Below are 27,832 nucleotides of genomic sequence, written 5' to 3' on the forward strand. Positions count from 1 at the left end.
AATGTGATACTGTAAGCCACCCTAAATCCTTTTTTAAAAATAATTAAAATGTTTTAATTGTGGTAAAATACACATAACATAAAATTTACTATCTTAACCATTTCTTTTTTTAAAAAAATTTATTTTTCCTCTTTCTCCCCAAAGTCCCCCTGGTACATAGTTGTATATTTTAGTTGTGAGTCATTCTAGTTGTGGCATGTGGGACGACACCTCAGCATGGCTTGATGAGCGGTGCCATGTCTGCGCCCAGGATCCGAACCAGCAAAATCCTGGGTCGCCAAAGCAGAGTGTGTGAACTCTACCACTCTGCCACAGGGCTGGCCCCTTAACCATTTTTAAGTATGTAGTTCAGTAGTGTTAAGTACATTCACATTGTTGCTCAACCAATCTCCAGAACTCTTTTCATTCACAAAACTGAAATCCTGTACCCAGTAAACACTTCCCTGTTCTCCCCTCTTCCCACCCCCTGGCAACCACCATTCTACTTGGTCTCTATGAATTTAACTACTGTAGATACTTCATATAAATGGAATCGTATAGTATTTGTCTTTTTGTAACTGGCTCATTTCACTTAGCATAATGTTCTCAAGGTTCATTCAAGCTGTAGCATGTGTCAGAATTTCCTTCCTTTTAAGGCTAATATGCCATTTATGTATATACCACATTTTGTTTATCCATTCACTCATTGATGGACACTTAGGTTGCTTCCCCCTTTTGGCAAATGTGAATAATCCTTCTATGAACATGGATGTACAAATATCTCTTCAAGACCCTGCTTTAAGTTCTTTTGGGTATAGATCCAGAATTGGAATTGCTAGATTATATGGTAATTCTGCTTTTAGTTTTTTGCGGAGCTACCAGACTGTTTTGTGTACTGGCTGCACCATTTTACATTCCCACCAACAGTGGACAAGTGTTTCAATTTTTCCACATCTTTGCCAGTACTTGTTATTTTCTGTGTGTGTGTGTTTTCTATAGTAAGCATCCTAATAGGTGTAAAGTGGTATCTCATTGTGGGTTTGACTTGCATTTCCCCAAGGATTAGCGATGTTGAGCATCTTTTCGTGTCTTCATATGGCCATTTGTATCTCTTTTTTGGAGAAATGTCTACTTAAGTCCTTTGCCCATTTTTTAATTGGGTTGTTTGTTTTTTTGTTGTTGAGTTCACCATAAATCCTTTTTGAAACAAGACAGAGTAAGGGAGAAAAGTGTTACATAGATGTTAGGTTTTATACTCTTCATCGTTATCCCAGTCTTTTAAACGCCCTAACATGCATGTACATGTTCTGGAACACTCCAGGAAACAGTCGTTCATGTGGGCTTCCATTGATCTGGCTATAGCCGTCACATTTCCCAGCCTCGACCACAGGAAATATCCACACATTGGTTATGTTTTCTTTCCTCTCCTTGGTTGTTACCAACACCTCTACCCTTACCTACACACTGGATTCAAATAAACAAGAAGGAATTCCAGTTGACTTATATATCCAACGCTAGGAAGTGGTTAAGAATTCACAGAGTATCCATTTGATGGATGCTCATTAGAAATGTTGTTTAAAAGTGTGTAATGACATATATTGAAAGTAGCAAGACAAAAAATTGTATAAATGATATGATTTCAACTCTGTTCATTTTTATATATAGGAATGTTTTATACATAGAAATTTTTTATACATAGAAAAAAGGAAATGTATTTAAGGTTTGGCAGTTTTCTGCAATGAAATGTTTACTTGGATAACCAGAAATATAAAAAGTAAAAAGAAAACTTTTAAAAAGAGAAGTGACAAAGCCAAGTGACGACATATGAAAAAGTGCATCGAAAGTTAGCAGTTTTAAATACTTTTTAGAATAAGGCGAATTAAGAATGTTTGAATGAATCGATATTGGTGAGTATAAAAAGTTAAAATAGGAGCCAGCCTGGTGGTGTAGTGGTTTAGTTTGCCCTCTCCGCTTCAGTGGCCCGAGGTTTGCAGGTTCGGATCCCGGGCGTGGACCTAGCACCACTTGTTAAGCCACGCTGTGGTGAGGTCCCACACAAAGTGGAGGAAGATTGGCACAGATGTTAGCTGAGCAACAATCTTCCTCAAGCAAAAAGAGGAAGATTGGCAACAGATGTTAGCTCAGGGTCAATCTTCCTCACACACACACAAAAGTTAAAATACGTTATTCGAATTCAGTGAACTTCTTGACAAAACAGTGGATTTGAACCATTGTAGCAGGACAGGTACAGCCTTTCCCGTCCTCTATGAGTTTGTCAGTGCACAGGGAAGGAAAAACCACGACTCTTGGTAAACTAGTGAATAACAATAATAGTAACAACGATTGCTACCATTTACTTACTGTGTAGCAGACATTGTGCTAAGTGATATACGTGCATTATCTGCAGCAGTGGCTCCAGAATTTCTATGTGGGGCAGGTTTTAGAAGGTAACTTGTTTGGCTGGCAGGTCTAGGAGGCTTGAACTGAGGTTACGTGGTAGACCCGCTGTCTTTTCTTAAATTACGGGTTTATTTGGGTTGGTTCGGGAGGGCTGATGGTGATTATGTGTGTGTGATAATCGTGTCCTAAAGTCCCAAGATGCGGCAAGTCACCTCTTGGTTCCACCACTGCTGATCTCATTGAGTCCTCACAACAACTTCTCAAGGCAGATTTTCTACAAGAGAAATCTGAGGCTTAGACAGATTAAGAATTTGCCCGTGGTCTCATAGGTAGGAAGTGGCAGAACCCCATTTGAAAACAAGTTTATCTGACTCCTAAACCCATGTTCTTTGCAACAGTTCTCTACTGCCCATTTATACCAGGGCTAGCCTTGCCCAAAACCTGGCAAGTGAGGTTTACCTAAGCACAGAAAATGGCTCAGATCAGACTTCACACACACACACACACACACACACACACACACACCCCTATTGAATTTTTAAAAACAGCCCAGAGGAAACTACTTATTGGACGTGATAAAATACATTATATTGAAAACAACATTATTTAATGAACAAGACCCTCTTGCTAACTTGATAATTTGTCTTCTGGTTTTTGACGATGATTTATCCTGTTTGCAAATGGATCAGATTCTTCAGAAGGGCTTTAAGCCACATATCATAAAGCAGGTATTAAAGAGCCAAAGACATAGTTAAAGAGACTGGTAGTGAGCAAGAGAAACACAAGCCGCTGAAGAGTGCAGCCTGAGATTCTAGGATAGACAAGTGTTCAGAGGCAGAGCTTGTTCCTCCCCAGGAGAATGTGCAGACACTCCCCACCCCGATGCGTCCCAGCTTAGTGGGGCAGTCTCCACCAGTCCCTTAAGATCACGATCCTTATCAAATCGATTTATTTAAAAATTTAAGGAGTATTAAAGCTATGCCATAAAAAATGCATGTTAATATTGGGAAATTGCTAAGTGAAAAATAATTTACAAAATAGTATTAGGATGTGAAACCTGTTTTTGGTAAATGAAATCCAAAAAAGTGCGTTTATGTACTAGTATATATAGTCATAAGAAAAGCACTGAAAAGACGTGTACTAAAACGTTAACGGTGGTTTACTCTGAGGGGTGATTTTTGCCTTATTACTCTGATTTTTGGTGTGTTTTTCAAGTTTTCTGGATTGTATTTGCTAATTTGCAATTAGAGTAAAATGACTTAAAAATCAAAGGCATGGTCACCACACCTACTTTTTAATGTAAATGCAGCAGACCGTGGTACAATATGCATTTTTGGAAGAAGATAGGGACAGAAATTCAAAGGGACAAATACACTGCCATAGAGCTCCAGTGCTGGCAGGGGACATCTGGGACTATGGGGGCTTGGGAGGGGCACATGGTGCTCCATGTTTGTTCAAGGAAGAATAAAGGGAAGAAAAAAGGAGAGAAGGAGGAAGGAGAAGAAATACATGCAAAGATCTAAGACTCGAAGCTGCTAGGAGGTGCTGAGAGGTTACCAAATGTTAATTTCCATATTTGGCTTCTTTTCTTCTTTTGGGAAATGGAAGACATATAGTTTCCTATTGTTGCTATAACAACTTGCCACCGACTTAGTGGCCTAAAACAATACAACTTTATTCTCTTACAGTTCTGGATGTCAGAAGCCTGAAAGTGGGTCTCGTGGGCTAAAATCAAAGTGTTGGCAGGATTGCCTTCCTCCTGGAGGCTCTACGGGAAAATCTGTTCCTTATCTTTCTAGATCTAGAGGCTGTCTGCATTCCTCGGCTCATGTCCCCTTTCCAGCAATGACACTTCAACCTCAGTTCCGTTGTCACATCTTCTCTGACTCTGACCCTTTGCCTCTCTCTTATGAGGACCTTTGTGGTTTCATTGGACTCACCAGATAATCTAGGATAATCTCCCCATCTCAAGATTATTAATTTAATCATATCTGCCAAATCTCTTTTGCATGTAAGGTAACATACTCACAGATTCTGCAGATTACGATGTGGATATCTTTGGGGTGAGGGGGCATTCTTCAGCCTGCCACAGAAGGAAGCCAATATGTATATTTCTACTACCTACTGGGTACATAATAAACAGAACCTCATCTAATCCTTCAACACCCTTGGGAAATAGATGCCAGGATTTGCTTTGGAGGTTGAAGAAACTGAGCCTTAGCACAATTTGGGATTCCACCCAAGGTCAAGTTACTGGGATGCAAACCCAGATCCCTGAACCTGAGCTCAAGCCAGGCTGCCTCGTGGCCCTGCCTCCTCTCATCTCTCCCATCCACCTCTCCCTCCTCTTTCTTGTCTGGGCCTGGCCCCCAGCTCACGGGGCAAGCTGAAGCTGCTGTTTCCCAACTCGTCATGCTTGTCTGATGACAATGTAGTCACAGCTTGATCCTAGGGCCTCAGAATCTTCTTTTAGGCTTTTTTCTTGACCTCCAAAAATTCAACAAGCATTTTTTGAGCTCATTGTGCTGGGTCCTAGAATAGCAGGGAAGATAGACCTAAGCTAAAAAATGACAGGACAGTCTAAGTGATACACGCTGTAGCAGACATTTGAACTATAGCGTTGTAGGAAGCCAGACCAGGGAGTTCCAAGTCTTTGGAACTTTATGTGAATCTCCCTCATCGACCCTGGGCAAAATCTAAGGTCCAGAGAAGAAGCAAAGGCTTCTTTCTTTCCAGCCCCCTGAGGGACCAGCTATTGTTAGTCTTTGTGTTCCCTGTGCTTTGCACATAGCTATACTCTATAAATATTTAAAAGTCGGGGACAGGGTCAATCAAGACAGATGCACCAAAAGGAACAAGCAGTGTCTGAGACCAATAAAGGGTTAAAAGTCACTGTTTGGTCTCTCTCTATTCTGCCTGGCAACTGATGACACTAAACGTTTCCCCTGTTTTCACAGGGAGAGGGCCCTGAGTGTGCTCAGTTGCTAAATCACGGAAGAGTGAGCGGTATAGAGCTTCTTGGAAGATCAGCCGGGACCTGTCAGAGTTTGGTTAAAAGAATCCGAAAGAGAAGGATTTCACGGGGCAGATGGTGCTCCTGGTACCTCTCATCATTGTATTAACGGGGAAGCTCAGCGATGCCCGTGAGTAACCCAAGTTCTCTTTGCTCTCAACTCCAAAGCTGAGGCAGCCTAGGGGGAACAGCTTGTCTTCCCAAAATTTGTGCTGAAAGGAGGAAGAAGCCAGGGGTGGAAAAGTGTATTTATGAAGCCAAGGACTTGTAGGAGCGAAGAACTAGCTGAACAGGTTCCCAGTTTATGTGTGTAGGATTTTGATGTCACCCACCTGAGGGGGTGGAAATAGTTCTGGAAAGACCCTCCTAGTAACTTCCTAACTTTCCTTCTGAGCATTGCTCCTATTTTTTTCTGCTCATATCTTGTTTTACTTTCATTTCTCCTCTTTACTAGCCTGGTGAGTCTCGTGGGGATGTAGTCAGAGTTTTCAGGGGCATTGCAGAGTGGAGCAGATCATTGTCCATGTTTATTTATGTTTCCTCCTCATCACAAGCCCGACTTGTAACAAAAGATCCCAGAAAGATAAAACTATGGTTCTAGACTAGTGTACTGGGTGTAAGAGACGTCAACTGAGTAGAGGGAAGAGTTTGTCATTGTTTCGGGGCCCCATGTCACTGGGGAAGCAGGCACCTTCTGTTACCCCAGATACATGAGAAGGCCCATGGGAGAAGCGCCAGCCTTCTCTACCCTAGCAACTGCTCTCCCAGCTGGGGGCCTGCACTCCCAGGCAGGTGGGCAGATAGTGTCTAGAACTCAGTTGTCTGGGCCACCACCAAAGGTGGTAACTCATGAACATGACAGGAAGGAGCTCTTTCAAATCATCTATGTATTAATTCCACTAATGTTGGTTGATGACCTACTATGTGCCAGGCACTTTTGAGGATATGACAGTGAACAAGACAGACATAGTTCCTGCTTCTGTAGAAATTTAATTCAGAAAAGTCCTACCATTCAAGTCATAAATGGGAAAGATTGGGGGATAAGGAGACAGATGATGGAAAGAAGAAGGGAGGAGGGAGGTAAAGGGTGATATTTCTAGAAGTTAAAAGCTTATATGTTACCCGCATTGATCCTCAAAGAACTCTCCGATAATATGACCACAGTATCCTCTAAGCACAATCTTTCATGTGATGGTCTCACTAACCCTTGTGGTAGACTAAGAAAATATGCCCATAACCAGATGAGGAAAGCTAGACCTAGAGAGGTTGACTCAGCTCACATAAGGAGCGGAGTCCAAGGTGGATACAGGTCATCCAGCCTGAGTCCCAGGCTTTCCACAATCTCACAGTGGCTCTGGATGTGAACACTTGGCACTTTGATCATCTGTGGAATTTGGAGTAAAACTAGTCAGCTATAAAGGGTAGGGAAGGTCACTTTGTGCTGGTTATTCTCCTTTTGACTCCTTAGACTCCATCCTCCTCTGTCCCATCTTGTGCCCTGAGAGGCTGACTGCTACAGACTGTGTCACCTAGTCTCTCTTGCAGGCTGATTTCCATTTGGGTTCACCTAATGGAAGACGCTGAAAGGAGAGAGATCAGACAGCAGGGAGGTTAGGGTATTTCCTTCCTCCTTCCTCTCTTTCTCTAATGTCTCTGGTGCTAGCTTGTCCGTCTGCAATATAGTTTTCTCTGAATAGCCCCTTCTTCGTGGTTCTAGCTCCCACTGGGCCTCCATAATTTGCTACTCTTATCTCTGCAGCCCTAGGGGTGGTTACAATTTCCCATAGTTGCCAGCTTCTGGTGCCTCCTCATCCCTCATTTGTTCCCTTAACCCTGCCCATACCTCTGCAAGGAGGCCCTTCACTAAGGTCTCTTCATGTGACTCATCTGGAGTGAAGGCTGCTTCCTGCCAGGACCCTGACTGAGCACTCTTGAACATTGAGGGACAGGATTTGAGAGGGAAGGGAGATGAGGTTATGAAAAAAGACTTGCTCTACTTGGTATTTGTGCCTAATGCTGGCCCTGAGTAGGAGCTTCTAGATATGGCAATGGAGGGAGGAGATAGCAGAGTGTTTGGGGTCACAACTCCAGGAAATGTCAAGATAACTCCAACAGTACTTCCTGTGTGTTGCTTTCATTGACTCCATGGCCTGCAGGTGATTGCTCTTTCCTTTGTACTCCCATAGCTCCTGGTCACAGTTCTATAATATTCTGTTTACAAAATCTTTCCTTCGAGGCTCTCCTTAAAGGCAGAGAGAGATCTCCTCACTTTCCTCTTCTTTATTTCCCTGGCACTACCTAGTGACCAATAGGCACTTAATGAATGTTTCCAAAGTGACTTTACATTCAAAGGTAAGGTCTCTAAGACACTGAAATTATCTGACTGTGAGCCACAGAGAACTAGGGCAGCCATAATGACTAGAAATTTGCAACTGTGGTTTACTGTAATTGCAGAATTTGTATATAAAAAAAAACTGTTTCATGGTTTACAACTCATCCTGTTCTTTATTTCATCCTGTGCGAAACTGTGATTTGGTGATGTGGGTGGGTGTAATTAGTCTAGGGGCGTGAATGGGATCTCTCTTGCATAGCCATATGTGGTTTGTGTTTAATCTTTAAATAACCAGGGTCAGTCTCTTGGTATTACTCACAATTCTATGGGTGTTATCAATCTGCTTAACGAATGATGGAGTCTTTCACAGACAAGGACTGATGATGGATAAGCCCCTAAGTTGCCAACTGGGCTAGTGTTAAAAGACTGACTTGCAGATTGTCTGTTTAGAAATCACCTTGAGTTTAAAGAGTTAACATGAGAAAATATGGGCATTTGCTATAGACTTTATTAGGCTTCAGTCTGTTTCCATGGAGCTGTTGCCAAGGTACATGCAGTAGAAATTTCTCCAAGACGATGTTTCACTCCCTTAAGGCTCTCTTCTTCTTGGTTGACATTGAATCTGTCTAAATCTGAGAAATTCGAATAATTTGTAGGTTTTCTTCTGACTAGTTGGAATATCTATCTATTCTCATTACAATCCATTGACTTCAATGCTCTTACCCCAGAGGATTACGAAGAACTGGAGGGAGGGAACCTGGGTTAAAGATCAAACATGTGGTTCTTTAAACACTTGCTTTATGAAACTCAAACTGAGACAGATGACAAAGGACATTCTTTCTGATGTCCATATGCATAATGATTATGAAAAGTCTTTCAAGAGTATACATATCAAATCACATTTTCTTACATCTTCAACAAATCATTTAAAAAGAACAGAATTCATAAAATTGGAATTCTTCTGGGAAATGTGAGATATATGGTCATCATCATATACAGAGAGTCCTGAGAAAAAAACCGCCAGAGCTCATTCGTCTATCCTCCAAAGCTCTACATCGCCCTACAGTGGTCTCCATCCTACTCCTCAAACGCGCGGAGCAGGCACCCTCCTTGAGGACTTGGGCTTGCTGTTCTGTCTGGAAGGTTCTTCTCCCATGGCTGACTTCCTCACTTCATTCACATCTCTGCTCAACCACCACCTGCTCGGAGAGGCCTTTCCCGTCCCTCTATCTAAGAGATCCGTCCTCTTCACACTCTATCTCCTTTCTCTGCTTTATTTTTCTTCTCAATCTTCATCACCACCTGATCTTGTATTATATATCTATCAATTGCCTTTCTTCCTCCTAGAAATTAGCTCAGAGGGCTGGGACTTTGATGTGTTCATTGGTGTGTCCCTAGCAGCTCAGACTATGCCTGTGGAAATTCAGAGAAGAGTAAAACTGATATGAAGGAAGGTATTGGTAACCTCCAAAGGATAGCCTCAAAGGAGTAACTAAAAAATCAACCTGTCCCACTCAGCACTTTCAGGCCCTCAATGAGTTCCTGTAGTTAGATGAGTTGTGAGGAGAGGGGCTCGCAGTTCTTGCTGTGCATAGTACCATTCACATCACTTCATGGTTGAGAAGTGTCCATAGATCTCTTAACTAAAAATATCGCCATCCACTTCTCCCCCTCATTCCCACGATGCCTGAAATTCTGAAGAGTAGTTCCCAGGAATCCTACTCATTTTGACTATAATGAGGCATTGGGCTATTTGAGAGGGCCAACAAATAATTGGGATTTTGTTGACTTCATTATCCAATCAGGACTCACAGCTACTTGTAGGAAGATCTGGAGCCTAGGCCCCTAGGGACTGGGAAATCGGGGACAGTGAGTCATCCTTGGCACAAGGGGGCAAGAGAGAGAGAGAGCAGTGAAGACAGGATGAGGAGCCTGAAACAGAGCCTGGGTTGGGAAAGTGCCCCTGCGTTAGGGCCAATTGGGTAATCTAAGGCAGAGAGACTTCCCATCAGAGAGATCAGAGTGTGATTCCTGGCTCTTCCACTTACGGATTCTAAGGATGATCTTGGGCAATTTTCTTCACCTCTCTGCACCTATTTTTGGTCTGCAAAATGGGAATTACCTACCTCAAAGCATTGCTGTGAGGAGTAAATGAAACTCATGTTTATTAAGGGCTTAGCATGGTACCCAACGCATAGTACCTACTCAATAAATCAATGCAGTTCTGATAGTTATGATTTGGATGCTGCTGCCCTTCATGGCTCATTGAAGGCTCAACTTCATGGAAGGTTTGCCACCTCCTCCTTGGAGCGTTTCTGGATCCTTCATAGGAAAGCAGGATCTCTCTCCTCTGAGCTTCTGGTACCCCTTTCACGGCACTTACTGCTGGCTGCCGTGTGTTATTGCATTGTATTTATTTATGTTACGTGCTTTAGTTCTCCAATAATCCTGTAAGTGCCTGGGGAAGAGAACTGGTGTCTGGTTTGTTTTTCTCTTCCTGACAATGCCTCACAATTCCTTGTACATGGCGGATACCCAATAAATATAAATTGCCCCCATGAATGAATACCTGAAAACACTTCATCAATTATTTTATAATCCAGTGATTTTCACAGCCTTTTGTAAAAATGGCCCAACTAGTCAATCTATAGGTTAAAGGGAACATCATTTAGGACATAAAGTAACCACGGCATGTGGTCTTCTAAGAGCGGTTTTGTTGTGTTGTTCAGGCTTTCTAGCATTGTCTCTCAGAGGCTACTGGGACAGGCCAGCAAATGCCCTTTGCAAAGCAGCTTGACCGGCCTGGACAGAAGACCAAATTCTCAATTGTAGGTTTCAGTTCAATAAGTGAGTTGATGCTGATGATCTGTTTCTTGAAAGGGAGAGAGAAACCCAATTTCATAATTATTGGAGCAAGAAGAGTCAGAAGATTAGATTGAATGGCATGAAATTGCCATTTTTGTAGATCAAAAATGGTCAAATATAGGTCTTTTCAAATGATCAACCTTCATAGTTATACTAGAAATCTGATCATCTGGGCAACACATCCATAGGAGATAAATTGTTACAAGGTCTAATGTACCATGAGAGAAAGAGTACCATGGACTTTGCCCTATCTTTTCTGTTCTGACTTAATACCTGTCAACTAATTTCCCATCACACCGACATAGCCTTTTGGAAGCCCAACTAGGAAGCAAGCGTGACTGTACTTGTGGATGCACCAGATGGGTAATGAGCCCTTGGCAAACGAAGGGGAGAGGGCTGTGATGTCGTGGAGCCGAGCCATACTGCAGCTGCATGAGGGATGGACAGGCAGACGACCGGCAGATGGAGGCCAGCCTTTAGGGGCAGAGCAGCCTTTGAAGTCAGGGCTGGCTGGTGGAGAACTCTGCTCCAAAACCAGGAATTAGACTGAGATTGAGGTTGGAGAAAAGGACATTACAGTGTACTTAGTATTATCAACAGACCCTATTTCTCTGTATTTACCTCTTATAAACTCTGGATGACATGGACTTTTACGAAGTTAGGTTTTCATAAGAAAGCAAAATTACGTGACTTGTAAATGGTATGTGTGGAGATGATGTCAATGATACTCACTTAGAAGAAATCTTCCCATTGAGCTTTAATGTCCCAAGTCATTAATGCTTTTTTTTTTTGCTTGTTGGCATCTACTAGGAATGCAGACCCCAGAGATCATAAAAGGAACCCTGGATTCCAAGGGAAGTTCTGTACCAATCCAACTTAGCTCAGTAACAGTCTCTTTTTTCATTCCTTCTTCCTTCTCCTCTCCCCTTCTTTGCCTAGAGTTTGATTTGTGAGGTTTTTTCCTATGAATAACTGTGGAAGCGATTCCTACCTATTTTTTTTTTCCCCTTACCCCCTCAGCTCCAGCCACAGGCCTTCTTGCTGCTCCTGGAACATGCCAGGCATGTCCTTTCCTCAGGGCCTTTGTGCCATCCCCTGCCTGGAGTGCTGTCCCCATATATCTGCCTGGCTCCCTCACTCCCTGCACGTCCTTGTCACCTTCTCCAGGAGGCCTTCCTAACCATTGCTGTTTAAAATTGTATTGCTTAGTCTTCTTTGCAGCTTTTTCTCCATTGCACTTTTTAAAAGACATGTTACATATTTCATTTATTTTGCATTGTCTCTCTTCCTCCCCTCCTCCCATTAGGGTATAGGTTCCATGAAGACAGACATTTTTATCTGTTTTATCTGTTGTGTGCTCAGGTCCCAGAACAGTGTCTGGCACAGAGGAGACGCTCACATGTTTGTTGAATACACAAATGGATACTAAGAAAGTGTGAGAGCTGATGCTCATGACTTGTTCTTCCTTTTGCTCGCATCTTTAAACAGCTGTATATCTTCAGAGTAGCTGCAAAACCTTTCCAGATGTGGAGAAATAGAATTGTTTCAGAATCGGTTGCAGATTCAAGCATGTACACCTTTTGCAGACTCTGGACTGGATATAAATTAGATTTCAGTTCTGCTCTCCTTTACCAGCCTGCCCTTTATGAAAAGTATTTGTGTTTTTTTTTTTTTGCTGAGGAAGATTGGTCCTGAGCTAACATCTGCTACCAGTCTTCCTCTATTTTGTATGTGGGTTGCTGCCACAGCACGGCCACTGATGAGTGGTGTAGGTCTGCTCCCAGGGAACTGAACCCAGGCCACCAAAGCAGAACACGCCAAACTTAACCACTAGGCCTTGGAGCCAGCCCCTGAAAAGTATTTTTTTTAAGTGTAAGTTCCAGGTTGAATAGATTCATATTCATGTTGGCATGTTTCATTATTTCAAAGCAGAGAAATAAAATGCTTAGCCGACAATTTAATTCACAAATATTTACAAAGTTCTTACCATGTTCCAAGCTCCAAGTGCTAGGCCTTGCAGGAAATACAAAGGAAAAAAGCTAAGTCCCAGTTCTTAAGTGCCCTAGCATGGAGAAGTGGGTAGAAAGTGAGCAAAGAAAGGAGAGTAGAAGGCAGAGAATGGTAACTGCTGGTTTGCGGATAGAGCTTGTGCTTCTGCCTCAACCCCTGGCTCTTGTTTTCCTAAGAATCAACACTTTGACCTTGGGCAAATTACAAAACCTCCGAACCTCTGACTTCTCACCTGTAAAATGGGGATAATAATCATTTGCGGGTTGATCCAAGGGCCAAACAAACCAATATATGGGATAATACTTTCTAATAAACCATAAAGTAATAAATTTTTAAAAACCCATGATGATCTTACGTCCAACCTCAGAGGCTTCCACTGAATTGCCTCCCCACCCCCCACAGGAAGGGAAAGGCAGAGGTGAAAGGTCAAAGCAGTGCTGAGGGGCCTTGGGGCCTTATGCTCTGCCCAAGCCTGGGGGAGACCAGCCTCCATCTTGCTCAGCATGGCAGCGCACGTGCAGGACCCAGCCTCCAGGGAGGGGGCCCAGGGGCTGGGTGCCTGCTTTGAACCCTGCCAAGCAGCCTCCACCCCAGCTGGAGGGCAGGGAGAAAGGGGAGCTGGACCTTGCACTGTGTTCACAGCTGGTACGATTAGCCAGCAGGGGCCTGGCAGCCTGGTCAGTCTCAGGGAATCCTGTCTCCCCTCGTAGTTAAGGTATGGGTATCCTGGCCTTGGGGTGGTCAGTTCTAAAAGATGCTCTCCATGTTATAAATTCTTTCAGAAGCAGTTTCCGAGAAAAAACAATTATTGACAGACTTGCATGCACAAAAGCTGACCCAACCAGTTGTGAGCTGATGTTTTAAAATTTGATGTTTTTTTTCTTAAATATATATTTATAAATGAAGAGCGCAGAGTGAACATCCTTAAGTGGCATTCGGCCTAGGGAATGGGAGCCTGATACCCATCCATGGTTCTGCACAGTGACAAGGGCCATGTGTGAAGATCTGAGTGCCCAGGGAATTCAGAAAGGGGACAACAGCATTGAGTCGGGCAATCTGGAAGGACTTTGGGGAAGTGGTGTCTAGTATATCCCTTAGACAGGCAAGAGAAGTCCCTGGCAGTGGATGTGGCCCCACAACTTTAGAGGGCTCTACTCTGGCCCTCCTCTACCACATCCTTCCCCACAGAGTGAGGAGTCCATGTGCTTACCCTGTGTCTGGAGTTCGCTGCCCAGATGACTCAGGGCTGCTGGGTTTACACAGGCCTCTTCCTTTGGTCCATTCTCCTAAGGATGGACTATGCTGCTAGGCCTGAGGAGCGGCCAGGAGGCAGTGTGTGTGGATGCAGCTTGAATGAGACAGCAGCAGTGTCTACATGTGGGCAACGAGGCCTTTGGCAGGGCTGGGTGGAGCCAGCGGAGGGCAGTGAAGGAGGTGAGTCTCAGGTCAAGGGCCAGGGGTTGGAGGATGGAGGCTAGCTTTCTCTGTGCTACCTCACTCAGGCTCAGAATTTCACAAAGTCTGATATTTTTAAATTTGAACTTGGCCTTTGAAGTCATACGAAGGGATATTTGTCAAAGTAGGAGGATAGAACTATTTAACAGTTTGTTAGCTTGATTTATTCCTTTTAAATATTTGGATCTCTGATGTGTGCACCTCCTTTGTCCTCACCCACGCAAATGTCAGAGCTGGTCCTGGGAGTGTCTTTGGAGATGGGTTTTGATGACTGAGAAGGATTTAGGTGAGTCAAAAGGGCAGAAGGTTACAAGACAAAAGGCTCTGAGATGGGCGTTTCCAGGGAACAGGGAGCAGAGTAGGGACGAAAGCCAGCGTTGCTGTGTGCCTTCTGTCTGCAGCTCTTTGGCACGGCATGGATGCCCTGCGCCTTCCCAGCCTGGGCTCTGCCTACTTCTCAGGTGTCATCTCTCCCAGTCTCTGTGACACTTACTCCAGCCATCTTAGGCCATCAGTTCCCACAGTCTGCCACATTCTCATACCTCCTACCTACACACAAGGCTTCTGCCCTGCTCCCACCACCCTCCCTTTGTCTCCCCTCCCAGCCCTTTGCCTGCTCACCTTCTACCTGTCCTTGAGATCTCCCCTAAGACATATCTCCTCTGGAAAGTCTTCCTGGAGGGCCCACGCCCCACACAGACACCGTCACAATACCTATCACACTGTTTTGAAACTGTCTTGTCTGTCTCCACCAGACCGTGAGCTTCTTGGACGAGCTGAGAGAAGCTCAGTGTGGAAGTGGCAGAGGGGGCCAAATGCTTTTGGTTTATTTTAGCCTACTTTGACTTTTAGAGATTATTACAATTCTTATCATGATATTCGGCCAGAAGAAAAAGTAGAGAAAGAATAAGAAAATAGTTGACAGAGATGGTTTGGTATAACAGGAAAAGCACTGTGCTTTTAAAGAGATTTTTCTCAGGAAGCCTGAGTCCTTATGTGAATTCTCACACTGACTGACCTGGAGTGTGTGTGTGTGTGTGTGTGTACACTCATGTGGGCACACGCAGTGGTGGAGTGGGGGCCCTCATTTATCCACCCAGAAGCTTCTTCTGTAACACAAGGGGTTGAGGTATCAGGGTTTTCAAACCCTCAGAGTCCCTTAGGGACAGCTCCCTCTGGGGAACCAATGGGTAGTCCTGGGCCCCTCTCCCACAGACCACAGCAGCACTCTCTACTTCGCTTACAAATTGAGATGACCTGTAAAATTTCGTTCTAGCGTTTCCAAACCTGAATCAAAAAGGCTCCAAGTCTTGGGCTAGAGCTCTAAAATCCTTTCCTGGTCCCAGTTCCTGGGGTTGTGTGATTCGGTAAGAGGAAGTAGCAGCTGGCCCCCAGGAGGAGTGGGTGCAGCTGAATGTGGAGCACTGACATGGGGATTAAATGGAATGCAGCTTATGGATCTGGATCATCTGTGACTCTAAATACCTTCCTTCTTTGCTTCCCTCCCAGGGAGTCACTCGCTGAGATATTTTCGCCTGGGCGTTTCAGATCCTGGCCATGGGATCCCTGAGTTTATTTCAGTTGGGTATGTGGACTCTCATCCTATCACCACATATGACAGTGTCTCTCGGCGGAAGGAGCCACGGGCCCCCTGGATGGCAGAGAACCTCGCGCCGGATCACTGGGAGAGGTACACTCAGCTGCTGAGGGGCTGGCAGCAGACATTCAAGAAGGAATTGCAGCACCTGGAGAGCCTCTACAATCACTCAGGTGGTGAATGCAGCAGCGATGAATGCTTTCCCTCGCTAGGCCCCACCCCGACAGAGAGGTCCCTGGGCTGACAGTGAATGTGAACATTGCTGAGTTGCAGTCTCTCTGGTTTCTGGAAAAGGCTGGAAATCTGGTTGTTGGGGTTCAGTGCCTGCCCACTGCCCTATGCATTTTCCAAATTGTCTGTCTCCTCTCTAGGAGCCCTTTGTCCTTTGCTCTCCATGTCCCTACCCTATCCTATTCAGGCTCCTGACCTGTATCTTCTCCTTTCCCATTCTCAATTTGGCCGTTCTTTGTCTCATTTCCTGGTGGCCCGGCCTAGTGAGTTGCTTGCTTATGCGTAATGACTTACTGCATTAAGTTTCCCAGGGATATTTCTGGCTCCTGCATATTTCTCCCTCCTCCACCACACTATAAAGTTTATCAATTAATCATTCCCATTGTAGGATAACTCCCCAAGGCAGGAATTATCATGTTCTTTTGGCATGCAGTAGGTATTCCACAAATATCTGTTGATAGATGGGCTTATGTCACAGGAACCTCCTGGAGACTCAGTGATGCCATGGCTGGCCTGTGGGGTGATGTATTCCGGGATAGAGGATGCTTCCAGCCATGCTCTCAGTCACATCACCTGGGTGCTCACCTCCACATCCCTGTGTAAACCCCTTTCTGGCCTGCATGTGTGTTTCAGGGTTTCACACTTACCAGAGAATGATCGGCTGCGAGTTGCTGGAGGATGGAAGCACCACAGGATTTCTCCAATATGCGTATGATGGACAGGATTTCATTATCTTCGACAAAGACACCCTCTCCTGGACGGCTCTAGATAACATAGCTTACATCACCAAGAAGGCATGGGAGGCCAATCGGCATAAGTTACAATACGAAAAGAATTGGCTGGAAGAAGAATGTATTGCCTGGTTAAAGAGATTCCTGGAGTATGGGAAAGATACCCTACAAAGGACAGGTAAAGAGAACGGACAACACCTTGTCCCCACATCCTCAGGACCCTTGGTTTTATACATAATTTCCTCTAATCTAGGTTATATTCACCATATTCTGAAATCCGTCTTGTTAGTTTGACTATCGTGATCTATAACTCCCTGTGAAAACTTTCCCTATTACTTTTTATCAGCATCTTGACAAGAGTCAGCAATTTCACTTTTCTTGCCAGAGTCGAGTACCTCCAGGGATGCCTGCTTTTTGGGGGACCCAGTGAGACAAGCCCTTCCATCTTTGTCGGTGATAAGTTGGGAAGTGGAGCAATTCTAATAAGTTGTTTAGTCCCTAAGGGCTTACCCAACACCAGTACGAGTGACAAACTGGGCTTACAAAGAAGACAAATGGAGGGTCTTTGTTTTCCTAAAGGATTTATGATAAGATTCCTTTCAGTAAAAAGCTCCTCTTATACATTAAAGACATGGCCGAATTGGTCAACTTTTACTTAATACAGGACTTTTCACTTATAATCTTATTCAGAGCGAATTATGTCTGTATCATGTGATGGGAAACTCCTAGAAACAGTGTAACTTTTCCGACAGGGGTGATCTTTAGTGGTGGACTTTCCAGAGCTGTAGAGGGCCGCTGGGGAGGCATCTGGGCCACAGTTGTGAACATGGACTGTCTGTCCAAGAGTGCTGGCCCTGGAGGCAGATGACTAGATTTTGAGCTTCGGTGTTCCCACTTGCTAGCTGAGCAACCATCTTAATTATAATGGTTGCAGGTAACAGAAACCTGCTCAAACTGGCTTAAGCACAAAGATGGAAACTATTTGAAAGGCAGAAATCTGGGCAGTGTGGGGACCTGGGGAATTAAAATCAAGATTTAATTGGCTTTTTCCAAGGTGAGGATGCGGCAGCCAGCATAAAGCTCATATCCTTGAAGCTTCACCATCCCGGCAGCAGGGGCCTCTCTCTCCCAGCTCTAGTTACAAAAAATTTTACCACAGGAGGATCCTGGTTGGCCTGAGTTGGATGGAGGGCCATCTCTCGGACTAATCATTGTGACCATCAGGATGGGTTTCTAAGGTTGGCCATGGGTAACAGAGTTCCAGCAAGAACTAAATGACCTGCCCAAAATGGTTTAACTGAGGAGAATTCAATAATAACAGGATTATCTACAGAAGTATAATTAGGATTGAGGAAACCAGTAAGGTCTGGTGAGGTACCTAGAGACTCGTAACAGAGCGAAGCCATTACATACCCTAGATCTGAAGGGCAAGGAGAGGGACCGTCATTACCAGAGCCTGGCAAGGGGAGTAGCCTGGAGGAGCCTCTAGCAAGAGCTGGGGTTGTGGAGGAACTTGGTCACTGGCAGACAGCAGTGGCTGGGGAACTGGGAGACAAGACCCCAAGCCCTCCAGTTCTTTGATCTTTTGCTGAGGATGCTCTTCCCAGCGGCCAAACCCAGCTGGAAGCTGGGGACAAGAGAGCCCTAAAGGTGGAGTCTGATGAGCACAGGCTCCTGGGGCACAAAGCAGAGTACAGAAGGTCAGAGACTAGATCTGAGGGCTAGTAAAGAGAGAATAACCAGTGCACACAGTTTGGGTTAGGTTTGGGTGGCAGGATTAAGATCGGTACCTCTTAACAGAAGCACGTGTTGGAGCGGGATGGACAAATTTTCCAATGTATGTCTTGTGTCTGTCAGGAGAATAGGTTCTTGTTATCAGAAAAAGTGGACTAATTGATGCTAGGCCAAGAAAGCAATAATCTTGAATAAAATAAATAGGTGTGATAAGCATGACATAATTTATATTACATATATTTATGCCTGATGACAATCACCGTCTTCATCCATTCAGGCTGCTATAACAACATCCTACAGACTGGGTAACTTACAGAAATTGATGTGAAATGATGTATATGAAAGCACTTTGTATACTATAGGTCTCTGTTCACACATTAAATGTTATTATTGTAGCCAGACTGAAGAAGGCTTGGAAGCTTAGTATCTGGTTGAAATCTATGGCCAACTTGGGGTTGTATGGGACCCTTAATCACTAAGATGTTCTAGGCCAAGGCTGGGCAGATCTGAAGAGGGGCCATATGAGTCTCCACTTGCTGATCTCAATGAGGGGCATAGCCTTTGACTGCAAACAAAGAGAACCCCTGGCCTACTGCTCTCAGCCTACTGCTCCTCAGCCCTGGGGAGAAGGTAGGGAAATTAGGACAAAGTTGCTCTGAATTGGGATTTGAGGGTTAATACTAATCCTCTTGATTTTCTCTGGGGTGAGGAGCTCTTTGGGAAAACAGCGGGGAGCCTGGGCACCTGGGTTGTGTGGGAAGAGTGTAGGAAGTCTGATTTCAGTCTATCTGCCTCCTCTCTTTCTACGATGAGTGTCCTCATGGGGTCTCAACCCTTTGGTCAAAACCTGCTCTTAGAAAAGGATCTGGGATCGGTTTCTTACAGGCAGTGTCTCTCCTGGTGGCGTTTGTATTTTCTTCTAATGTTGGAAAGCCTTTTTCTCCTACTAAATTTCATACCTCAGGAAACAGACAAGGAAGGTGTCATTGAGATGAAGGCTCTTCTCTGGATCAGGGTGGCGGAGAGCAAGGAGGAGTGAGGAGCTGAGTCTTAGAGATGAAAGGAAGCAGTCCCTCCAGGTGTGCCACCAGGCTCTGTGTGGCTCATGCCAGGATGTGACCCAGTGTCAGCAGGAAACGTTGAGGACAGCACCATATGGAAAATTAGCAGAATAGTCAAGAGGAAGCAAGGCCACAGATGGATAATTTGTTGATGTCACTGCTGGAGCCACTCCCTGATAGGAATTTCTATAGCCCCTTAGAGGGTATAACCATGACATAATTTATATTACATGTGTCTATGCCTGATGACAATCACTGTCTTCGTCCATTCAGGCTGCTATAACAACATCTCACAGACTGGGTAACTTACAAACAACAGAAATTTATTTCTCACAGTTCTGGAGGCTGGAGGTATGAGATCAGGGCACCAGCATGGTCAGATGGGCTTGTTCTGGGTTGCAGACTGCCAACTTCTTGCTGTGTCCTCACATGGTGGATGGGGGCTAGGGATCTCTCTGGAGCCTCTTTTATGAGGCACTAATCCCATTTATGAGGGTTCCACCCTCAGGACTTATGTACCTCCCAAAGATACCACCTACTAACACCATCACATTTGAGAGTTAGGATTTCAACATGAATTTGGCGGGGGGGACGCAAACATTCAGAACATAGCAATCTCCAAAGAGCCAGCCCAAGTACACAAGGCAGTCAGAGCCAAGGCTGAGCCGAGATGGCTGTGATATCTATTTGTACTCACACAGAATTAAGAAAAAGGAGTGCTGAGTTCTAATCTCCAATCTTTTGCTTAATTCCTTATCGCAAACAGTCGCTTATGCATTTTGTAGCTCAGTTTTCCTTTTCTTTTTCTCCCCTTGGAGGACAGAGCATGGCTCAGCTCCACATTCGTCGTTCCCAGGCACACTGCCCTAGTAGGAAGTACACGATAAAGCAGTTTGTTGGTATAAAGCTGGGTTCTGGGACATTCTTGGTTTTAGATGTTTCCTGCAATGAAAAAAATTAATTGGGAAACCCAGTTGCCAAGCTGTAGTATTGTATGCTCAGTGCACAAAAGATACTTCCATTTAACTTTAGCTTCTTCTTCGTAGAGCCTCCACTGGTCAGAGTAAATCGCAGAGAAACTTTTCCAGGGATGACAACTCTTTTCTGCAGAGCTCATGGCTTTTACCCCCCAGAAATTTCCATGATCTGGATGAAAAACGGGGAAGAAATTGTCCAACAAGTGGATTATGGAGACATTCTTCCCAGTGGGGATGGGACCTATCAGACGTGGGTATCAGTTGAGCTGGATGCTCAGAGCAGCGAACTTTACTCCTGTCATGTAGAGCACTGTGGCCTCCACACGGTTCTTCAGGTCCCCCAGGGTAAGGACAGGGTTGTGACTCTCGGTAGGGGGGAGGGGTGGTGAGACTGAGGAAAGAGGGCAAGCAGGAAGCATGGATCACTGCTTGCCTTAGAATGGTTCTTTTAAATCAGAGAGTCTCTCACTTTTTGTTCTCAGGGCTCCTTTATACTTTAAAAATTATTGAGGGCCCCAAAGAGCTTTTGTTTATGTGGGTTATATCTATTTTATTTACTGTATTACAAATTAAAAATTAAAAAAATATTAACACAAGAAAACAAAAACACATATTCCATTAGCCATCAGAGCGATGATGCTATCACATGTCATGTAGCCTCTAGAAAACTCCACTGTACACGTGTGGGAGATTGAGATAAAAAGTGGGAAATCATGACTTAGACTTCGTGGACTCCCTGAAAGGGCTTTGAGGACCCCTGGGGCATCAGACACATTTTGAGCACTGCTGTTCCTCTGTTTTAGATTATTGGTCCCCACGGAGCTATGAAGTGAGAAGGGACAGTAAGAAAAATAGTGTTGAGCTTCCCAGTCATCACAGGGAAAAAAGTCTTCCAAAGTTAAGATAGACGGGGAGGAAGACTTGTGGAGTTTTCCTCATTTTCTTGCTTTCAGAATCAGAAACTATCCCTCTGGTGATGAAAGCTGTTGCTGGGTCCATTGTCCTCGCCATTGCCCTGACTGGAGTTGGCATCCTTGTCTGGAGAAGAAGACCCTGAGGTGAGAGGCATGTGGAAGGATCCTGGGGGACTACTGATTGTCTCTCCACAGCTCCAGTTCTACTTTCTGCACCTGCCACTCTGAGCCCATTGAGAAATGGGTTGGGCTTTGCTTTGCGATCACAGAAGGACCTGGAACACCTCTCCCACCCTACAGCCAACACACACCACAGATAATGCTTGCAAGGAGAGTGGTCTGTTTCATAGGTGATGCTGGACATCAACAAAGTGGTACAACTCCTGTCCAGGTGAACTATCCCCCTAGAAGTTGGGTCAGAGAAGATATAGTGATCTTGATTTGTCTTTTTCTAAACTATATCCTTATTATTTATTACTATTGACTTTTAAGGACATTTTGTCCTTTGTTGCAAGACTTTTTTAAGTTTCCCCATTTTGACAACATTTTTCTGCCCCAATGATGAAAGTCCTTTTCCTTCTAAATTCATCTTTCAACACATAAAATGTTGGAGAGTAGATACCTTTGGAAAATGGAACTCGGGATGAGGAAAAGGGAAGGAGAAATGGGAGAGATATAGGCTTTTGATACCTTGGGGGAAAAAATTCATTCGTTCACTAAATGTGTGTTAAGTACCTACTATGTTCCAGGCACCGTACTGGACGCTGGGATATAGCGATGCAAAAGGCAGACATGACCTCTGCTGTTTGAGAGTGTACAGTCTAGTCTTGTAAGGTCTGGCTTCACTAGGTGCTCAAGTCGATCACAGCATAACCTGGATTATGAGTTGAACCCAGTGTGGACCGGGAGTTTGGCTTTGCTTCATAGCCGTAGACTTCAACCCCAATTCAGGTGATACCGTACACAGCATGTTATAGATCAAAGTAAAATCAACTCCTTTATTAGAAAATCAACTCAGAGAGTTAATAGGTCATTAGTGTTTCCTTTATTAAAAAAGTACAGCACTAATCCCAATCCAATAAATGATAGCTGCTGAAGGAAAAAAAATTTCTTTTTTACAATGACACACCTCTCCCAGGAATGCAATACACTGTGAGTTCCTGCTTTTTATCTTATGGAGTTTGTGATTTTGAGTTAAAATTTATCAAGCAAGAGGATCTTGACAAAGCAGGCTAAAAATGTCAACGCTGGCTTCTCAGATTTTGCTGAACATTGCATAATTTATTTTTGAGCTATAAGGAAAAATGCACGTATCTGACTAAAAACTCTTTTCCTTTCAGAGCAAAGTGGAGTCATCTACCTTCCTACACCACATCAATGACAGGAGATAGCTCTTTTCCAGTTGTCTCTCCTCTAGGGACCGTGCTCTTCTCTGTCCCCTATGGATTCAAGTCCAGGGCTCAAATCTCTTGACCATACCCACAACAGACATGGATATTATAGGATTGAATATTTATGGCAGAATATTTGCCAGGAAGTTTTCTTTGTTCTTTGGCTCCAAAAGGACTGTCAGCTTTCAAGCTCTTTTGATGGGCTCCTTTATCATATTTGGCTCTAAATATAGCTTGTCCCATGACACAATACTTCTCTGCAAACCATTTGTCAACAATAGTTTACAAGTATTTTAGAGAATCTCAGAGCTGGAAGGAACCATCGGATCCGGAGCAGGAAATGTCTTCCACAGAGCCTTTGACTTTTGCATCCAGCCTCTACTTGAATACCATCAGTGGAGGGACACCTCACCATATCATAAAATGGCCTTCCTCCTTCATCTTCTTTCATGAGAAGGTTTACCAGGCAAGAGTTTCAACTATTGTGGGTGCCATGACTGTGTCCCTACAGACAGGGTTGGATCACCCCCTGAGAGTAGCCAGCGAGTTTCTACAAGGACCTGTGAATGACCGGATCATTTTACACATTTCCTGGCCTGAGAGAAAGCAAAAATGCCCCTGTTCTGATGACAACTCTGCCTGGTAGCTTGGAATCTTGAAAATATGCCTGGTTGGATCTGTGGAGGTGGTCTTGTTCTTTCTGTCTTTCATGGGAAAGTAAGAATGAGAATCATCACACATATTATCACCTTCAGTGGAACTACAGAAACCTGGACCCAAGTGAAATCTTTTAATGTAAAAATGATACGGAGCCAGCCTTGTGGCATAGTGGTTAAGTACACATGCTCCGCTTTGGAGGCCTGGGGTTCACAGCGGACCTACACACTGCTCATCAAGCCACGCTGTGGCAGCGTCCCACATATAATAGAGAAAGACTGGCACAGATGTTAGCTCACTGACAATCTTCCTCAAGCAAAAAGAAGAAGATTGGCAACAGATGTTAGCTCAGGGCCAGTCCTCTTCACAAAATAAATAAGCAAATAATAAATAATAAAAAATGATAGCATGTTTATGTCTCAGAAGAGGATTCAATTCTAATTTCTGTCCTTCTATTGGTTTACTGTAGATGAACCTGACTCATCTTTAGACATAAGCTATTCTCCATACACATGCATGGGGAATAAATAAAAGCCCCACTGTGAGAATTAACATCCCCTTGATCCTCCTTACTCTCCCCAATCCCCTGAATCCTCACCATCACTTACCTCTTGTCCTGCCATGTGTAGCTGCTGGTCCTAGGGCCGACTGTCAGTTACAAATGCATCCATCCTGCTCCTCTGACCTTTTTTGACTGCACACTTCAGCCCTAATACTACTTCAGTGGCCCCAACATTGACAACTGGCTTGGAAATGCACCTCAGGCTTGACCTTTGCTCTCCCTTGACCATGACGTTTGCCGCCTGGCTTTAATCATCACAGCCACAGGTAAAGACACTTTCAGTGTGCCAGGCCTGAGAGAACCCACCTGCCAGGCCTGCACCTTGCTCCACAGTCCCCACCTAGTTCCATGGATGAAGCTCCCACTGTCTGCCTCTCTTTTCTGGCACTGGTGGAGCTGCACAGGAGCACAACTGTGGTTGCTTATTTTGTTTTTATGGTTGCCATGGGCAATTTCCATACCATCTTTTAAGCAGTATTGCACTATGAAGACAGCACTTTATTTCTGGTTTCTTCTTACAATCAGAATAGTTAAGCCTTAATATGTTTTTGGATGGATGCATAGTGATAGAGGTGATGTATCTATGTAAATGTCTTGCCTCTCTAACTGCATGGTACTTTCATCAAATATACGAATGGCCAACGATAGAGACGAAAACGACATGGTACTGGTACAAAAACAGGCACACAGATCAGTGGGACAGAACTGAAAGCCCAGAAGTAAAACCACACATCTATGGACAGCTAATCTTCAACAAAGGTGCCAAGAACATACAATGGAGAAAAGATAGTCTCTTCAATAAATGGTGTTGCGGTGCCAGCCTGGTGGAGCAGCAGTTAAGTTTGCACGTTCCACTTCGGTGGCCTGGGGTTCCCCGGTTCAGATCCCGGGTGTGGACATGGCACTGCTTGTCAAGCCATGCTGTGTATGTGTCTCACATATAAAGTAGAGGAAGATGGCCACGGATGTTAGCTCAGGGCCAGTCTTCCTCAGCAAAAAGAGGAGAATTGGTGGCAGATGTTAGCTCAGGGCTAATCTTCCTCAAAATAAATAAATAAATAGTGCTGGGAAAACTGGACAGCCTCATGCAAAAGAATGAAGGTAGACCACTATCTGACACCATACAGAAAAATAAACTCAAAATGGATCAAAGACTTGAAGATATGTCCTGAAACTATAAAACTCCTGGAAGATAATATTGGTAGTACACTCTTTGAACTAAAAAGGATCTTTTCAAATATCATGTCCTCTCAGACGAGGGAAACAAAAGAAAAAATAAACAAGTGGGAATTCATCAGACTAAAGAGCTTCTGCAACGCAAAAGAAACTGGGATCAAAACAAAGAGACAACCCACCAACTGGGAGAAAATATTTGCAAATCATATATCTGACAAGGGGTTAATCTCCATAATATATAAAGAACTCACACAACTGAACAATAAGAAAACAAACAATCCCATCAAAAAGTGGGCAGAGGAGATGAACAGACATTTTTCCAAAGAGGATATACAGATGGCCAATAAACACATGAAAAGATGTTCAACATCACTAATCATCAGGGAAATGCAAATCAAAACTACACTAAGATAGCACCTTACACCTGTTAAAATGGCTGTAATCACTAAGACTAAAAATAACAAATGTTGGAGAGGGTGTGGAGAGAAGGGAACCCTCATACACTGCTGGTGGGAGTGCAAACTGGTGCAGCCACTATGGAAAACAGTATGGAGATTCCTCAAAAAACTAAAAATAGAACTACCGTATGACCCAGCTATCCTACTGGGTATCTACCCAAACAACTTGAAATCAACCATCCAAAGTAACATATGTACCCCTATGTTCATTGCAGCACTATTCACAATAGCCAAGACATGGAAGCAACCCAAGTGCCTATCGTCTGATGACCATAGAAGATGTGGTATATATATACAATGGAATACTACTCAACCAGAAAAAAAGACAAATTCATCCCATTTGCAATAACATGGATGGACCTGGAGGGAATTATACTAAGCAAAATAAGCCAGACTGAGAAAGACAAACACCAGATGATTTCACTCATATGTGGAATATAAACAAGCATATGGACAAAGAAAACAGTTCAGTGATTACCAGTGGGGGTTGGGCACAGGGGATGAAGGGGAGCACTTATGTGGTGACGGTCAAGAAATAATGTACAGCTGAAATCTCACATTGATGGAAACTATTATGAACTCAATAAAAAAAAAAGACATGAATGGCCAACGCTTCTTGGTGCTCCCAGGGCCTTGCTCCACACCTGACACAAATAAAAATGCCCAAATGGATGAAGAGGAGGAGGTGGAGGCAAGGACAAGGATGTGGTGAGAAGATATTCCGTAATGCACTTGCACCATTTCTGTTTCTTCCTTGGGGTTTTTTTTTTGGTTTTTTTTTTTAAAGATTTTATTTTTTTCCTTTTTCTCCCCAAAGCCCCCCGGTACATAGTTCTATATTCTTCCTTGTGGGTCCATGTAGTTGTGGCATGTGGGACGCTGCCTCAGCGTGGTTTGATGAGCAGTGCCATGTCCATGCCCAGGATTCGAACCAATGAAACACTGGGCCGCCTGCAGCAGAGCGCGCGAACTTAACCACTCGGCCACGGGGCCAGCCCCCCTTGGGGGTTTTATAATATAAGGAGAGTGACCCAGAAATATAATATAAAGGGGCGACTTTAAAAAATACATAAAATTTTGCAATCTTCATTTTACCAATTGTTCAAAATTATATTATTTCTTAATAATATTAGACTTGTTATCACCTCATTAATTCACATTTGATGAAACATTAAAAACAAAGAACCGTGCTATCACCACAATTATGTTTGGACTTTGAATTGTCTTTACTTAATATTTGGATTAAGAACACTAGAAGACAAGTCTGTTCAACTCTGTTCTTTTTTTTTTTAAATCCACTCCATTTATTATGTTTTCCTTTTCAGCACATACAGACCAAGACGTGGTATGTTTAAATGGCAGAGTAACGGGGCGGGGGCGGGGGGGGGGGGTGGCGCAGGAAAGCAGTTTGAAGAGCAGTGTGAAAGTCAGGCAAGGTTTTCTCTTACCAGACTTCTCTGTCACTGGGGTCCTGAGCTGTCCTATCAGATGGCTGGCCTCTTCTTGCTTCCACTGTTTTCAAGTTCTTCCGAGGCTTCCCTTATGTCAGAAGAACAACTTGGTTTTCCCTCTTCTCTTTATTTTTGGCCTGAGAGGAGATTGTTTTCACAGTCGTGGCCATGAGGAATAGTCATCCACTTGGGAGGCCAGTTGATCATTTTCTGGCAGGGTCCCTCAGAACGGTCACATGTTATTTTGATCATCCATGTGTGGGGTCTTGGTCCTCACATGTGCAGGTCAAGTGTCCCCATGGGCTGATCAGATGGGTGCGTAAACTGGAGCACCAGTGTATTAATTTACTGTGAGAAACATGACTGCCAAGTGGGTCAGGTATTTGTCTTAGCTAGTCAGCGCATCTTCCAGCAGCAGAGTCTACAGGAAAACAACTAACCACAGTCAGAAGAGGGCTCGGTGGCCTCAGAATTGGTGCATGGGGACACATTCCTGCTGTTTAGCTCCTCCTTTCCAGGGTTTGCTCTTCTTTCACACACAATTTATCAGCTCAAGGAGTGTTCTCCAGGGAGGAGAAGGTATTTGCCCAAAGCCTTAGGCAGTGGACAGCAGCGCTAGAGGGAGCACAGGTCACTCATCTCCCAGCCCAGGTGTTTCCCGCTTGACTGCATTGCCCATCTCCCCTCTGCCCCTTCTGAAATGGCTTCACCACCCCTCTTGCTCTGGGCCTTCACCGTCTTTTAGCCCTTTATCTCTCTGCAACATCTCTGCATCTCCCTTTCACTCTGGGCTCCCTTTCTCCAAAGTCCTTCTATTTTCTGGTTGCCCTAAAGCCTG

The 27,832-nt window shown here is 44.1% G+C and overlaps 1 protein-coding gene across 4 annotated transcripts; it reads left to right on the top strand.

Annotated features, from left to right (window-relative positions):
* The first annotated feature begins 5,326 nt into the window (after nucleotides 1–5,326).
* LOC103567096 (major histocompatibility complex class I-related gene protein) lies at nucleotides 5,327–26,146 on the top strand. Of its 4 annotated transcripts, none has more exons than XM_008543711.2 (6): nucleotides 5,327–5,522; nucleotides 15,564–15,824; nucleotides 16,516–16,791; nucleotides 20,455–20,730; nucleotides 21,339–21,443; nucleotides 22,640–26,146. In XM_008543711.2, the coding sequence occupies exons 1-5, from the start codon at nucleotides 5,468–5,470 to the stop codon at nucleotides 21,440–21,442; spliced, it is 972 nt and encodes a 323-aa protein (XP_008541933.2). In that variant the 5' UTR covers nucleotides 5,327–5,467; the 3' UTR covers nucleotide 21,443; nucleotides 22,640–26,146. The 4 variants fall into 4 exon arrangements, 2 of the variants coding, with proteins under 2 accessions (XP_008541933.2, XP_070447850.1); XR_011532255.1 differs by having other exon boundaries at nucleotides 5,344–5,522; nucleotides 21,339–21,690; nucleotides 22,640–25,360; XM_070591749.1 differs by lacking the exon at nucleotides 20,455–20,730 and having other exon boundaries at nucleotides 5,333–5,522.
* The last annotated feature ends 1,686 nt before the right edge of the window (nucleotides 26,147–27,832 follow it).

The sequence above is a fragment of the Equus przewalskii genome, chromosome 23 (genome assembly GCF_037783145.1).
Source record: "Equus przewalskii isolate Varuska chromosome 23, EquPr2, whole genome shotgun sequence".
In the NCBI taxonomy this organism is placed as follows: Eukaryota; Metazoa; Chordata; class Mammalia; order Perissodactyla; family Equidae; genus Equus; species Equus przewalskii.